At 41.7% G+C, this 16888-nt stretch overlaps 1 protein-coding gene across 3 annotated transcripts in view; it reads left to right on the forward strand.

The window, feature by feature from the left end:
- cica (capicua transcriptional repressor a) overlaps positions 1-16888 on the forward strand; it is a 42963-nt gene that overhangs the window by 20253 nt on the left and 5822 nt on the right. Inside the window, exons 6-17 of one of the 3 annotated variants that reach the window (XM_073482867.1) lie at positions 5455-5554; positions 5690-5872; positions 6793-6919; positions 7248-7420; positions 8187-8319; positions 9259-9341; positions 9874-10762; positions 11245-11387; positions 13044-13204; positions 14173-14410; positions 15611-15887; positions 16336-16511. In XM_073482867.1, the coding sequence (XP_073338968.1) occupies positions 5455-5554; positions 5690-5872; positions 6793-6919; positions 7248-7420; positions 8187-8319; positions 9259-9341; positions 9874-10762; positions 11245-11387; positions 13044-13204; positions 14173-14410; positions 15611-15887; positions 16336-16511 (2683 nt within the window). Of the gene's footprint in view, positions 1-5454; positions 5555-5686; positions 5873-6792; positions 6920-7247; positions 7421-8186; positions 8320-9258; positions 9342-9873; positions 10763-11244; positions 11388-13043; positions 13205-14172; positions 14411-15610; positions 15888-16335; positions 16512-16888 lie in introns of all 3 variants that reach the window. The other 2 variants (XM_073482868.1, XM_073482866.1) reach the window with 2 other exon arrangements.

Here is a 16888-nt window from a genome sequence, read left to right on the forward strand (position 1 = left end):
GTGCTTTATTTTGAAACAGGAAACAGTATGGTGTCTGGCTCGCAACGAACAGCATCGTATTACAGCTAAACGGTTCACTAAAATACGTTTCTGAAAACATTTTAGGCGACAAATAAACGATGAACACGATTGTGTTTCATATTTGGTCAGCACTGCCTTGTTTTACAGTTTGATCAGAGGTTTTTCAGCCTCTGTTTTCACAGTACAGGTGGCCACTTCCAGTTCACAAACTTATTTACTGCAGTCCACTAAAATACAGCATGACACCCTGAGGATGGCCATTTGTACTGCAACGCGTGGGTTGCTACTCAGCTCATTCATTGTTAGTGTTTTTGAAATTAAATGAAAAAGCCATCTGAAAAGACTTTCAAACCTTTTTATCACAAGATTTCTTGGGATTTTTCTCTTTTTCTTCTACTAAAATATATTTCTAAAAACATTTTAGACAGAAATACGCAGTGCAGTAACAGAATACAACAGCCTGAAAATCATCATCTGGCGGGATTTTGAGGACTTTTGGTGCCGGCAAAATGAAGAGAAATTTACCATAGTTAATTTGCGTTTACTATCAACATTGTAGTGATTCAAAGCTGGTTGAAAATCAGCCAAGTTTCCATTTAATGTTTTAAATTTAAGATGTTTTCTGTGTATCCAAAATTTTATATCGGGATATTTTATTATCGTCGTTGGAGTTGAACACTTTTAAAGAACAAAATAATATTAAATAGCAACTTTTAAATTAGATATATAGTAAGTGTAATAGTATAAATATTTTAAGTGCAGCTTGTCTGTCACTGGTTCCCTTCCCTCTAAATTCTAGATGGCCAGTCAGGTGAGAAATAACAGTGTAATAAATTAAAGAAAAGAAAAAAAATTAAATACAGTCAGAGCAGTTCGCTTTTGACAGCAAATATTGCAATATTCAATAATCCAATAGTCTTAATCTGCCCAAGCCTGCTACAAATTTTAATTAACATAGAATACAACAGAGTAATCCTCAGCAGCACATTTTGTGTTGGTTGTCAATTCAACATTATGAGAAGAAGAGGAAGAAGCACAAGAGACAAACATAATATTTGATTTAATTTCAGTTGTGGAGCCGCACTGTGGCACATTGACCACATTATGAAATGATGCCAGTCCACCAGTCAGACGCAGGAAACAGACACAAACGTTAATCTAATTTAGGTCAAGTTTACATCCAAGTGCAGTCATTTATATCTGTCTGTTATCCCCATATAAACTCACCGAAATACTGAGGTGGGATGTCACAAGGTCAGTGCTGGATGATTAACTTAGTTTATAGTATTTGTTGTTATGTAAATTATAATAAGCAAGCAACATATTCCTGATTTGATCTGAACTCTTTTCCTAGAATTATTTGTATCCATTTTTAAAAAATGTCTGTAGCTGTATTTAATTATTCTATATACTTTAAATACGGAAAAACAAAACACCAAAAACATTTTGTCAACAAAGTTCTTCAGCTAACCTTTAAAAAACATCCTGACTTGTTTAAGTGCCGTATTTAAATGGTGTAAACTCATTTTGAACCAACTCTGACACTGTGTTTGTTTCCTCTCTGCGACTCTGGCTATGACTCAGTAGAGAGCAGATAGTAACTGTAGATTATATTAGATGTAGTTTCGAGCTGTAGTTTGAATCGCTGGCTTTTAAAACTCTCAAGGACGCTACGCACTGAACAGGTGCACTGAAATCCACCTCTGACAGTGAAATTCAAAAGAAACAAACAACAACAAACAACTTTTTCTACCAGCTGCATCAGTGTGTGTGTGTGTGTGTGTGTGTGTGCGTGTGTGCGTCTGGCAAGAGTTGTACAGTCTGTGCTTGCTCATTCCACTCAGTCTCAGGCTGCGTCTCTGCGTCTGCCTGGGTTATTGCTCTTTCAGAGTGACTCAGACGGCTGTCTGGCTGGTAGTGTGGTTTTGACTGTTTCAGGGTCACCGTGCTCACAGTGATGGCGGCTCTGTTTGGAGCCGCCATCACTGTGAGCACAAAGAGAAAATGCTTCAGCAATTGCTCAATGTTGCACTGACTACACCTGTTATCTGGCTGCGTCTCAATGGAGAGACTAAAGGCATTAATGAAAAACAAAGTAGACACATTTAATGAGATGTGAGCGACAGTTATTAGCTGTTTTACTCTGCCTGTACAAATACTGTACGGATGCTGACAGATGCATGTAAATATAAGTACAATATACATTTCTTTATTTGTCTTTCTACTTTCTTTTTTGTAGTTCTTAAAGGGACAGTTCAACACAAAATCAAAAACAAATATTTTTCCTCTTACATGTAGTGCTATTTATCCATCTAGATTGTTTCGGTGTGAGTTGCAGAGTGGAGATATCAGTCATAGAGATGTCTGCGTCACTCAGCTTGTGGTTTGAAAAAGTCAACAGTAATGTCTTTTTCCAGAAATCATGTTATGGTTGCTCAAGATAATCCACAGGCCTTGTTGTGAACAGTGTCATGTAGGAACTTTTATCTTTTTACTGAACCACACCATGCAACTGTATCATCGCGTAGAAGGAAACATGGATCTATTCTTGGACTCGTGACTCGTGACCATGCAGGATGATGAATCAGGGTTCGCACAGGTGCTGGAAATCGTTAAAAACACTTGAATTTTAATGTTGTGTTTCCCTTTCACAAACATTATTTAGTTGTTTATTGCCGAATCACAACTGATTTAATGTGACAAAGTGAAATTATAATTTTTGGCTTGAAAAGCTTGAAAATGCACCTTGAAAAAGCTTGAAAGGTGCTTGAATTTGACTATGGAAAAGGTGTAGGAACCCTGATGGATGGCGTTCTCCCCAGCTGAGCTGTAGCTAGCTTAATGGTGCTAGGTGAGCTAGCAGTATTGGTTAGCTATAAACTAATCTAGTTTCATTAGTTTGCCTCCTTCCTCATTCTGCACAGTGATACAGACGGCGGGTGTAGGTCGATAGAAAGAAAATAGTTCCTACATGAAACTGCTCACAACAAGGTCTGTAGATTATCTTTTATTTTATCTTTTTTTAACCAGGCAAGTCATTAAGAACAAATTCTTATTTACAATGGCTCCCTGGTAAAAGGCAAAGCCACTTGAGGAAAGGGGATTAGGGGCTAAAAAGAAATTATCATAGGTTAACAAGCAACAGCACACATCCAAAAGTTCCACCACACCCATTACTTACATACAAGCACATGACACAGGCATTACATAATGACATACAGTTTAGCACACAAGCAACAGGCACATAGCCAGCAGACAAATACTTGTCAAACAAACCAAGAACAAGAGTATCATACACAAACAGTTTGACAAACAAGCAAAGGAAAACGTTAAGTTAAGAAATATTCAACAGACAGGCAATACATATTAGTAAGCTGGGACACTCAGTTCTTGATCTTGAGTAACTGGGACATGATTTCTGGAAACATTGCTGTTGAGTTTTTCAGATGTATTTTTTGTGCCAGCATAGTGGCGCAGTGGTTAGTGCTGCTGCCTCACAGCAAGAAGGTCCTGGGAGTCCGGGTACTCTGGCTTCCTCCCACAATTCAAAGACAAGCAAGTGAGGTTAATTAGTCACTCCAAATTGCCCGTAGTTGTGAATGTGAGCATGAATGGTTGTTTGTCCCTCAATGTCAGTGCTGTGGTGAAATGGCGACTTGTCCAGGGTGTACCCCACCACTTGCCTAATGTCAGCTGGGATTAGCTCCAGCCACCTGTAAAGGGATAAGCGGTTATGGATAACGGATGAATGGAATCCAAGTGCCATCTTATTTGAGAGAATCATCTCTACGGCCGATATCTCCAAAACTTGGCCAAAACAATCTAGATGGATAAACAGCACTACAGATTAAAGGAGGAAAAAGGAAAAACATGTATTATTGATTTTGGGTGAACTGTTCCTTTAACTATTCTACACTCACAAACTGACAAGCTGAAACTTTCCCCTGTAGTAACTGTAGTGCCACACACTAATACAAGTGGATGACATGACCAAGCTCAAGTATGTTGTAGCCAGCAATAGTTCGCTGACTGAAGATGTTCATTCAGCCTCCTGTCACCATAATATGTCTGCCATGATGGTTCCTGATGGTTCCAACTACAAAGAAAGCTAAACACCACCCACACACACACACACTCATACAAATAGCACATCTGACCCCAACTGAACTCGCACGTAACCTCAATCTCCCTCCCTGGCTCTGATAATTGTGACACTGTCCTTTTTTGCTCGTCTCCCATGGCTCAGTGTCTGCCTTCATGGCCTTCATCTTCTTCTTCCTCTGCCTTCTTTTTATATAATCTTCCCTGCATTATGTGTTATTTCTATACAATGAAAATGCTTTTTAAAAACTAGACAAGAAGGCCGAAAACCGCGCTATACACTTCTAGTCACGGCTTGACACTGAGTTCACTCCCTAACAGAGAGTCAGACGTTCTGTCTGCCAGCTCAGTTTCAAAAGACTTTTCTGCTGGTTATAATTGTTATGCTCGAAATCTAAACAGCCTTTTTTGCCCTTTTTGCCATTAAACCATTTATCAAGGTTTATTCACCATTGATTATCTATAGTTGTTTGCTCTATTGCTAATAGTTAGGAAGTCTGTGGTCTATGCTTTATACAAAAGATAACCAAAGTTTTAAACCACTGATTGGCTGATTGCTTGTGCCTGGGAGCTTCTGGCTCATTTTGTTGACCCTCTTCCTTCTACAGTATCCGTCTTGATTCATGCTTCAATATTCATGTTTTCTTTTTGGCTCTCTGCAAGTGTCGCCACAAATATAAACTATGGTATTATTGAAATAATAATCAGAATTTTCACACAAAGTAATGTCTGTTTTACTATTTGGTTTCTCCAGCGGCTGTAACACAATAATAATTCAAGCTCAACCCAGTTTGTGACAGCATTTTTATTTGCTTTTTTTTATTTACTCTGTGTCTGGTTTCATTTTCCTGGAAGCTTGGCTTGCAAGAAGAGTGCAATGTATTGGTGGTAGGAACAGCAGTTTCTGCGGAATTAACACAATAAATATTCACCAGTTATCATGCACAGTGATAACAACCACAGTTGAGGAGATAAAGAGAAGTGTGCTCATTATATTCACAGTAAATGAAAGGGAAAGAAAGTCAGAACGACAAAGGGGAGAGACTGTTCTGGTTGGCTGACATGTGATCTGTGTGTGTTACAGAATCAATAAAAATAACAGGTGTGGTTTATACAGCACAACATGTCACACTGGTTGAATGCTTTATGGACCGTCACACCACAAAGGTGTGAAATAAATACAACAGTGTTAAAGTAAATGCGGACTCCTCGCTAAATCTTTCACAACCCTTCAGCCTTGTTGCCTTCCTGAAAGTCCCTCACAGGAATCTCCCTTGATTTCCCGTCTCTTGTGGACTCACAGTTTCACTTTTTCTGTGTGTGTGAATGCAGTTTCTCTCCGGGTGTGGCCAGCGATCCAGCGCCCTCCTCTGGCCCCATGAAGAGACGCACACAGTCCCTCAGCGCCCTGCCTAAGGACGGAGACAGGAAGGTCAGACCACCGACAGTCAATCAGTAGAAAGGGCAACAAGATAGAGAAAACAGAAAGATTAATGCTCATTAAATGTCACTCCTGCAGTTCACCAGAAATGTCTAAACTTTCTGTCCTCTTCCAAACCCCAAGCAGAGGGAGAAGGACCACATCCGCCGTCCCATGAATGCATTCATGATCTTCAGTAAACGCCACCGCGCCCTGGTGCACCAGCGACACCCCAACCAGGACAACAGGACAGTCAGCAAGATCCTGGGGGAGTGGTGGTACGCTCTGGGGCCCAACGAGAAGCAGCAGTACCACGATCTGGCCTTCCAGGTAAAGAAATATAATTTGTTTGTTTTGCTTTGTCGAGGTTAAAGGGAAGTCTTAGAGATATAATATGTAACATTTCTGCTTTCAAATGTCTAAAAATGACAAAAATGAAAATTTCTACCTGAAGGTCTTTACACACTGAAAGCTGAAAGCAAACTGTTGCTTTTGTCATGAGTACTTTCACACAGAAAGCAAATGTTACATGACAAAACGACGACATCATTTTTTTTGGAATGAGGTTGATTGTGTGAGCTTTCCACTGCGATTGAAGGTATCAACAAAGCATGTTGTGCGAAACGAACGTCACATCACAACTTATGAGAATGGCAGCTCTGTTGATTGTTTATGTTTGTCATTACCCTGTATTATATGATGAAGGACACACAATTATAAAGACAATATGACAAAGGCCTTTGATTGCTTTCTGCACAGACAGACTGCTATATCCAACTGTGTTCTCTTCACATCCACCACACTCCTGTAAGACTGCCAGACTGTAATTTTACCTTGCAGAATGTGGGAGTTGTTGATCTACCGCTGCCTCGATCAGTTAGTTTGTTTGAAACTTTGGTGTTTTAACTTATTAATACATCTTAACGGACCAGACTGGAGCCCTGCGACAGACAGCTGAGATGAACCCTAAGACAACAACTCCCATGATCCCACACTACTTGGTCTACTACTACGTTTTTGTTTTCATTGAGAGACCGCAGTGGAAAAAATAACGTGCTGAGCATTTAACATTCTGGTAGTGAATTGATCAGAATGTTTTCAGCTAAATATCAATACATTCACATTCTCCCAGAGCAGTAGCAGCTTGTCCAGACTTAAATGATATAAATTTGGTTGGACTGCAGACACTTAAATTACATCAACAGAAAATTAAAGACCCTCTCCTCCTCCTCCTCCTCCTCCTCCTCCAGGTAAAAGAGGCCCACTTCAGAGCCCACCCAGACTGGAAGTGGTGCAACAAGGACCGCAGGAAGTCGCTGTCTGAGGGCCGTGGGACGCCAAAGGAGTCACGGGAAAGGAGCATGTCGGAGAGCATAGGTGTGTGTGTGTGTGTGTTGATTAGCTCTGATTAGCATCTCGAAGCCAATGTTCGAAATGCCTCTTTCAAGTAAAACTTCTTAGATCTTCTTTCAACCTCATCAACCAGTTTATATCTTTTTTTCTGTTTTAGATCCTGCACTGACTTAAAATATTCGGTCAGATTGAACAATTTTAAGAAAAAATTACAAAAATAATTTTGCTGATACTTCAGACGGAGTGCTGGTGTGGATTTTATGAAACTAATTCAAAGTTTTATTGATCTGTTCCTCGATGATACTCTGCTGTGTTTGATCTTCGCTCAGAGTCTTTCTCCTCTCTTCTCCAGATCCCCATCCAGAGTCCCAGGTGCTCGAGGGGAAGGTAGGAGGCTCGGGCTGGCCAGGGGGATCGGAGCGTCAAGGGGGGCTGTTTGCAGGGCAGCACCCCCGTCCCCGAGCCTTTTCCCAGAGTGCCGTGCACACCCTGGAGCAGAGGGAGAGGGAGAGAGACCTGGAGAAGGTAGGAGGTTGTTAATCTGTAGCTCAAAGGCAGCAAACAGACTCTGGAGATCTAAAGATGTGAAGCAAACTGTTATAGATCTCCAGCTAGTTTATTCTGAAAGCTAGAGAAAGTTATAATCATGTGCTGTCAGTTAAGTCAAGAGTATTATTCATGCACTTTCATAACATTTGTTGCATCTAAGAGAACAAAGAGAAACGCAAAACTAATAAAAGTGCAGAAAGAAAGGCTGCGTGAGCACGTTCGCACCAACATGCATGTGTGTGTATTCACTCACAGCAGACGTGCGTCCCCTCGCACTGCAGAGCATTTTGGTTGAACTCTAGCAGTGAAAGCACGCTGTTCAGAAACAGTTCAAATGGACTCTCTTTGTTCTTTGCGTGAGGGCTTGAGTTGCTGCTGTTGAAAACCCACTGAAAGCTCTGGGGGAGCTCAGCCTCCAACTTCAAAGGTTTCACTTTCTACTTTTTTAGTGCCTTTGAAGGTATGAGACTGTGGTGTTTGCTGCTTCGCTCCTAATCACACGGGAATAGGCCTGCATGTTAGCTCTTTTGTTTTCAAGGCATTTATTTAATGCTGCTGGCAAAGCCTCATACTCTATGTATGCATGCTTTGATAATAGCAATATTACTTCTGAAGTGTTGTTGTTCGGTACTTAGGGTTATTCTGTTTGAGTTTATAAAATAAATGTGTCTGCAGCAACATTATTCCACAACAGGTCTTTAAACATTTTTGAATTTTAAATGTTTTTTCTCCACTTTCTCAGGAGGACGGGGCGGGTTTGTTTCGCCACCGGCAGCTGCCTCAGTCCTTGTACCAGGGCGGGGTCAGCGAGGATGTGACGAGCGACGAAGAGCGCATGGTCATCTGTGAGGAAGAGGGGGACGACGATGTCATGGGTGAGTAAATGATCAGCACAGTGGCCTAGTGGTTAGAGAGACTGTTGCATAACCCCAGAGTCATACTTTCAGTTCCCACAATGATCAGTGTCTTTACAAAAGACATTGTCAGCAAAACACCTAAAAGCTTTAAAAAAAAATAGCTGAGTCATTTAACCTCGGCCCCAGACCAATAAGTGCTTGTGTTAAAATATAACAATAACGAAAGCTCATAATTGGCTATTTGATGGTGACCCTTCTGCCTTTGCAATTTGATTGTCCAGGCATTGTCAGTGTTGCTGCAGTTGCTCAACTCTAATTACAAATTAAATCACTTCCAGGCAACAGTTGAACAGATATGATGTTTGTCAATTTAAAAGATAATTCTAAGTCAGTCAAGAAAGTCGCAGTTTGTCCTAAAGATAATAAAATACCATTGACTTTTGTGTGAAACTGCATAGTGAACTACATTTCTCGCTTAATATGCGTCTCCAGCACCAACATGGCCGTCACCTCAGCACAGAAGAAGCATTAAAAAAAAGGTAAAAAACACAATAAATCTGGACATACAGTATTTATAGCTGTCGTTACGATAAAGGAGAGTTAGTCAGTTTTGTGAGAGAGCTTATATACGGGAGCGACTGTACGAGGTTTTACTCACGTCACTTACGCAACTGTTGGGTGTGTAGTCTTTTTAATTAGTACTTTCACAGTCTTGATTAGTTTTATGACAAACTTTCTCGTGTTGAAAACTATCTTTTAAATTGACAAACATCATTATGTGTGTTTCATGGCACAATTCAAACGGAATCAAAAAATAATTTGTTTCCTGCCATTCACTACCGCACATATTTTATAGTGGTCCACTGGAACAGTTGTGACTTTGCCTCTCTATAGGGTGTTTAGTCCATTATGCTGACGCTTGCCAAAACCCTGACTTCTAATGTGTCCCACCCTCAGAGGATTCCTGTCCTGAAGGCTCCATTGACCTCAAGTGTAAAGAGAGAGTGACGGACAGCGACGAAGACGAACCGGATGGACAGGTAGCTGCAGTGATCACCAAATAACTTGAATTAGTATCGACAATGGACTTCGAACTAGACTAGACGACCGTGTCCCTCCAGTTTTATTCTGTATGCGTACTTTTGTTAACGATGTATTTATTTTTTATTCAGTACTCGTTTCTAATTAGTCTCCGTTTCAGGGAATTGAGTTTAAGGCACCAGAATTAGTAAAAAGCTGCGCTGCAAAACATTTTCTATTAATTAAAATCTGAATCTGGGTCTTCATCAGCAGTATAACTTAGATGTTGATGTAGCTCAATTTACAAAGTCAAGTCTCTAAGAGTTGCATTCTTATATCAACAGTGTAATTCTGCGTTTAAATCATTGTATCGTTGGTGGTTTGATTTCAGCTTTTAGTGTCTGAAGTCCTTTCTTCCCATCAAGCATTAAAACCCACAGATTTTTCTGAGTTAGTTGAGAAACTTGTGTGTTCATGAAGAAGAGAAGAACTTTTCATAGCAACTTTCCCAGCTTTGATCTCTCCCTCTCTCCGTCTCTCTCTCCCCTCCAGCATGGCTTCCAGCCAGTGGCTCGCTCTTCTCTCCCCTCTTCCTCTCCCTCCATCCCTCACTCTGACTCCACCTCAGCTAAAGGGAACGGAGGAGGAGGTGGAGGAGGTGGTGAAGAGGGCTCTGAGAGGAAGAGAAAAAGAGCTCCAGATGGAGGAGAGGAGGGGAGCGAGGGAGGATCCAAAGGAGAAGAAACAGCAGCAGGTGGAGGAGAAGGAGGTGGAGGAGGTGGGCAGGGTGTCTCCTCTCTGTCTGTCGCAGGCTCGACATCCAGCGCCCAGACTCCCCTCGCTTTGGCCCAGCAGGGTTCGACCCAGGTCCTCGGCGCTGTCCGCATGGCTCCCACCATGGTGACCAATGTGGTACGACCCATCGCAAGCATCCCCATCCCCATCGCCAGCAAGCCAGTGGATGGAGCCGTCACCCTCAGCTCCCTGCCCCAGGACAAGAAAGCCGCTCTCCTGATTGGAGGAGGCGGACCTCAGCAGCTGCCAATCACTGCAGGGGGTGGGTACCTGTCCTCATCCTCCTCTCCCGGTCCAGTCAGTGTCAGCCCTTTGGGGGGCAGCGGCCTGGTCACTAACCTGGTGCTGGGAGGGTCCTTCCCCGCTGCCCAACCAGTGCAGCTCCTCACCCCGCAGCCGCACGCACAAACCCCCCTACCTGTCCTCCAGCCCCAGCTCCACCCCACTGCCGCCACCTCCTCTCTCACACCTCCCGCCGGCGCCAAGCCGCTAGCTCAGGTCCAGTACATCCTGCCTACCGAGAGCCCCTCCTCCCCTCAACTCACCCACCAGCAAATTCTCTCCCTGCCCACCAATGCCGCCGTGGCCAATGGCGTGCACTCGGGGGCGGGAATCAGAGTTGCGTCAGTCAGCCCCGGGACCAGAGGTGAGACAGAGAGCAACGATTGGCTGAAAAAAAGACTAAGTTAGTGTGCACTGGTCCACTGAAAACTAAAATGTCTTTCTTTGATTTTGCTTTTTGCTGTGGCTCCCTTATTTCTTACTAATCACCTCCACAGGAAGCACTGAAAATAGATGTGATTGGCTTACGTAAAGAGGCGATAAATGATTGACAGGAGAAACACTGTTGACATGAGTATGAGCGCCCGCCGCCCACCCATGCCTTAATCACTCTCTATTCATAAGAGTCAGAAGCAACAGAACATTGTTCCACCTTGTTATGAGCAAAGAATTTCACTATTATCAAAGGCTGAAATGTCCTCTCTGTCTCAGTGTGTCTCCACCCACCCGTCGCTCCTGTTCTGTCTTCACCTCCCCTCCTTTGCTCGATTCATCTGTTTCTCACGCTGAGTGTTTTAATTCTCTCTCCCTCTCTCTGTTTCTCTCTCTCTCCCTCTCACTCATTAGTCCAAACCCAGTCGCCTGTCTTGCAGAGCAAGATGTTGGTTCCCATGGCAACAGTGAGAACAGGGTCTACTCCTCCTCATCCTTCCATTTCCCTGGTCGCTCCGCCTCTTCCTGTGCAGAACGGCTCCGCAACAGCAAACAAGGTAAGAATGTCAACACGAGTGTCATCAGCGCCGAAGATAAATCGACGCCACCCTGTTTGCTGACAGGTGACAAGGTAGTTACATCCACAGCAGCAGCAGGAGCATAAAGACCAGACAGGGAGGACACATGTTCCTGATAGGAACACTGTGGATAATAGAGGGTTGGTGTGGTGAAGAGAAGTTTTTTAAGAAATCTGCTTAATGTTCAGTCAGTCTTGATCAAATTTTGATTGATTTCATCCGGACTACACACACTGCTGAAATAGTTAATCCATGATTCAGTGGACAGAAAATGAATTGTTAATAGAGTTTGTCTTTTTTATCATTGTAAATTAAATATTTACACTGGTTGAGGGGCACAAATGAAGTAATGTGGAAGTTTTATTTATGATAATAACGAAAACTGATTGTATTCAGTTTCACTCAAGACCAGTTTGACGTTGTGTGTATATCATTCATATCATGTATCATTTATTTGTAAGTTATAATCCTGTTAGTAACCCCCATTTTTTACTGAATGTATCTGTAATCTAATAACGTGTTTTTTTCTTTTTTTTGTATCCTAATTACGTAAACCTGTTACAAGTATTCCATTATTATCCAAAGCTGTCTATGTCTAAGTCTATGGTTTAGGTCAGCAGTCTTACAAAGAATCCAAGGCACTCTGATAATAAGAATAACCTTTATTTACTTACGGATAAGCTGAAGCGTTTCAACTCTGAAGTTTTCAACAGGGCATTAAAGATGTTATGAAAACAGGTGCTTTGGATAAAGTTCGTCAAGTTCACATGTTGATTCTATCAATAAAGGATACCACAGAGAGCAGCAGAAAGTGCAGAAAATGTGCAAAAAATACACTTATTACCTGTCATCTTTATCTACCTATTTCATTCCCAATTTCATCATTATGTCGCATAGAGCAGCAAAAAATGTACGATGAAATATGCTTTTTACTTTTCACACGACATGTAAGATCTACCACTTTAAATAATAATCATGATATAACAAAACAATTTAATTAGGGTCTCCTGAGCTTTTGGAACTTGTCCTGAGCTTTTTTTCACTATTTCTCACTGTTATTTATTGACTAATGAGTAATCAATTAAAGGTCCAGTGTGTAGGATTTAGAGCCGTCTAGCTGTGAGGTTGCAGATTGCAGATGCCTCCTCCTACGGTGGCTGCTTAAAAATGCAAAAAACATGAAAGGCCCTCTGTAGAGCCAGTGTTTGGTTTGAACGTTCTGGACTGCTGTAAAAACATGGTGGTGCAACAGGGCAGACTCTGTAGAAGAGCACCTCCTACCTCTTTAGATATGAAAAGGCTCATTCTAAAGTAATGCAAATAAAAATCTTAGTTTCAGGTGATTATACACTAAATAAAACATATTTCTGAATACTATCTTCCGTTTCTGTCCCTAAATCCCCGAAATCTTACAGACTGAACGATTAAACCAGTTAAATCAAATGAGAATCAGGCACTAGTTGCTTTAACAGAGTGCTTGAATTGTTCTGAGGATTGTAAACCAACATTCAATATTTATAAGTTTGTCTCTCTAGATACATGAAAAATAAATGTTTGAATCAGACGTGTCCTCTCTAAAAATATCTGTTTTTAAACTGTTTGCCTTTTGTTTATTTGTCTTCCTGCGCCTCACAGATCATCCAGATCGCTCCCATGCCTGTCGTTCAGACCAACGTTCACCCTAACGGCGCAGCAGCAGTGCATCCTGGGAGCCCCTTTCCTGTTTCCATGGCAACGGTGATGACTCCCGGTGCCGCGCCCCCACAGACCGTTCTTCTGACCTCTCCACCCACCAGGTCACTAACACAGGCCCGACACCTGAAAGGCAGCAACAAATACGCGTGTTTATTTTCTCAGCCGGTCAGAGAGCCTCCCAAGACAGAAAGATGCTGTCAGATTTCGATTTTAGCCAGGTCATAATGTTAATTCTGCTTAATGTGCAGTAGATGTAGATAAAGAAAGTCAACACTTTGAACACATTTTGACACTCCATCATCCCTTGGAGCGATGTGAGATCTGATGCTTCCTGTCGAGACTTTAAATGTCTTTTTCCTCAAAGTTTACAAGTTTAGATAAGACTATTTTGGTCTGTCTGTCAGACAAAACAAGAAATTTGAAGTCAGGTAGGTCTTTGTGATGGGTGTTTTTCATTATTTTCTGACACTTTTTAGATCAAAGAATCCATTGATCATGGTCCCACGCATCCTGGAAAAGCTGGAAAATCTGGAAAACAGTTGATCAGTTTTCCAGTCATGGAAAATTAGAGCAAAAGCAAAATGTCCTGGAAAATCTTGTGATGTCCTGTAACATAATTTTAACTCCCCAAAACTACAAAATACAGTACAGTATTAGTAGTATACTGTACAGTATTATAAAAACGTAGATTTTTCTTGAAAGGAAACCAGTTAGTTGTTCGTTTTAAGAGACTTGTCTTATTTTTTCTTTTGGATATTTATTATTGTTTTTGATCAAAGCAAAACTTCCAGCAAATCTCGGTTACTGGTTTTCATACCATTCAGTTATTGATGTTCAGGCAGCAATGGATCATACACTGTAATTCACAAGAGAAAAGGGCATTGGATTTATAAACTGATAATTAAGAAACATATTAGTGTATGGGTGCGCTCCCTGTCTGTCACACCAGCTAGATGCATACATTCTCTCTCTCTCTCTCTCTCTCTCTCTCCTACTCTCCTGTTATTATTAGCTGCTCAGGTGATTTGTAATATTCAGCTCTGACACTCATGACTCGTCTCTCCTCTAGGATCACTTATGTCCAGTCTGGCCCAGGAGTCACCACAGTCCAACAGGCCACAGCCGCTCCAGGCCCGGCCTATCTCCCATCATCTCTGGCAACGCTGGGCTTCACCGCCATCGCCCCGGCCGGACAAACCCTGGTTCAGCCGATCGTCGGTCAGCCGCCGCTGTTAGCTCCAGCCCCGCCCCTGAGCTGTCAATCGCAGACCCCTCCGGGCCAGGCCTCGGGAGCCGCTGGTCGTCAGGTAAAGGCGAGCAGAGAACTGCACAGTGTTAGTACCAAAGAGTCTTAGACTGCAGTGTGTGTGGTGTGTGGGTGATGTCAAAATAAGCGTTTAAGGAGTGAAAAATTGAATGTCGTTTACCTTTTTATCAGTTATTATTTTGCTTCCATTGATCATTTCTAGACATATGAAGGTCAGTGAAAGTCTGCGCTGAGCATTAGCAGTTGATTAATAAAAGAGTCTTTATTTGAGGTTAATTATTCAGTTTTATGAGTTTTTCTTTTCAATACAAAAAGTGCAGATGAATGAATGAAGTAAACCTCATCAAAGGTTTCGAAATAAAGTGAGCACATTTTCTTGAGGCAGCAGGATTAAAAGTGAAGCTGGTATCAAATCATCACTACGCTCCTTCTGAGACATTACGTAAATGACTATAAACATATAAGAGAATATATTGAAGGTCACATGTGGCCTCTACACTATATTTTTTATTGTGTGGCACCAGTTTTGATCAATAATATATTTTTAGTAAAAAACTAAATACATTTTATTCCACTTCTACTTTTTTTTACAGCATAGTCTCTGCTTTAGCTTTCCCTCTCATGACATGTTCACAGTTGTCAGTGGCTGTTGTCACCTCTTATCCTTCTAGTTCAAACACAGCTGAAAGCAGGAAAGCCAGGGACATAATACCATTTTTACACCAGGTTTAGCGTGTATATGCAGGTTTTTTAAATGTGGGTTTAAACCTGCCAAAAACAGGCTAATGAGTACTTTCTTTCTTTTGGCACATTCAACTTCACAAATGTACCAGACAACCGGGATCAGTAGGACGCAATGGAGACCAGTAACTTTTAAGTCAGGCTCTCTTTAAAACTCAACACCAACTAAATGATCATCGAGAGCTGCTTGAACGGACACAGATGAAAAAGTATTTCCAGGCCAACGTTTTTAACTTCAGCGTGTGTTGGAAAAGAGGCAAAAATTTGCCAGGTGTAATGTTTACATTACTGCTAATCGGAGCTGGAGCAGAAAAAAACCTGTGACTACTGCAGAGTTATTTGACCCGTGATTGAATGACGATTTTACACTTTCCCACTGACGACAAAAGCCAGATGTTAGTGGGTGTAAGTGTTTTTGTTTTTCATCCTGTGTGAAAGAGGTAAAACACACAAAATCTCTTGTTTACTGACGCACTTTCTCTGCTATCTTTTTCATCAGGTACTAACTGCCATCTACCCCGCACCAACCGTTGCACTGGCTACTGGCGTGGTCTCTATGACAACCATGCCGCCCGCAGTGGCCGCCCCAGCCCAGGACGTTATGAACCCTTCCTCTCCGTTGGCGACAGGGGTGCAGGGTTCAGCGGTGGCATCCTCTCAGCCTAACGTGGCAGTCGAGCTGGAGCCGAAGGTGGAGGTGAAGAGGGAGAGCCAGCTGGATGGTCAGGCTGAGGACGGAGGATACGGGTGGTCAAGCTGTGCTGTCACCACAGCAGGTAAACCTCCGCTTGGTTTGTCTGCCTTGGTTTTAAATGTCACGTTGGTTTCCTGCTGTTGTGTGGGACACTCAAAAATGTTTAGTTTAGTCGAGTGTGGAGCCTTAAAATTGTTCTTGAATCTCATCCCTTTCAGCTCTAACATCTAAACAAAATATTAGATAATATAAATATAAATATATCTACGCTATCATTAGTTTTTACTTTGAATTTTAAAGGTCAAAAAACATGGTGTTGCAGCATCATCAGATATTTTCCACCATGGTTTTCGGTTTAAGGCATAAAAGGGCCGTGTTGTTGCAGAATCAGTCAGTTTTTCAGTTTAAAATCTTGTAGTGAAACTGGGCTTGCACGATAAATGCTGCAAGACTTGTGGAAAGTGAGGTTAATGAGGATGGATATGGTATGTTTATATCAAAGTTTGAGATGACTTTTTTATCTGTTCCAGTAAAAAAAGAGGAGGACATCGGCCTGTACATCAAAGAGGAAAATCTGAGAGATGGACATGAGACACGAAGCGAGATGGACAGAGAGCGAGAGAGAGGGATGAAGGAAAACAGTGAGAAGAAGGGAAGCAGAGAGACAGACAGAGATGACCACAGCATGGGCGACGGCAGCAAAGAGGTGAGAATATCTGAATATCTGCCCCATTCATTCATCAAAGCACACATCCTTAACCAAAGCTTAAGGATCTTTAGAAATCAATTCATACAGTTTTAGGTCAGATTTTTTTTTCTCTTCTTCTCAAAGAACTTCTCTCAGGAAACATCTTTGATTTTACAGATCCGCAGAATTATTTATTAGAACGATTTTCCTTCTTGTTTCACATTTTTCTGACTTATATCAGATGGTTTTCAACAGTTTTTCCTCATGGCAAACCAAACTGCTCAATCCTTTTGAATTTTTTTGAGATTGAAACAATAATACAGCAACAGAAGACATGCCAACAAACAGTTGTCCATATCCTAATTTTTAAAAAAAAGAATATCTTGCTGGAAAAA

This window comes from Pagrus major, chromosome 16 (genome assembly GCF_040436345.1).
Source record: "Pagrus major chromosome 16, Pma_NU_1.0".
NCBI classification, from domain to species: Eukaryota; Metazoa; Chordata; class Actinopteri; order Spariformes; family Sparidae; genus Pagrus; species Pagrus major.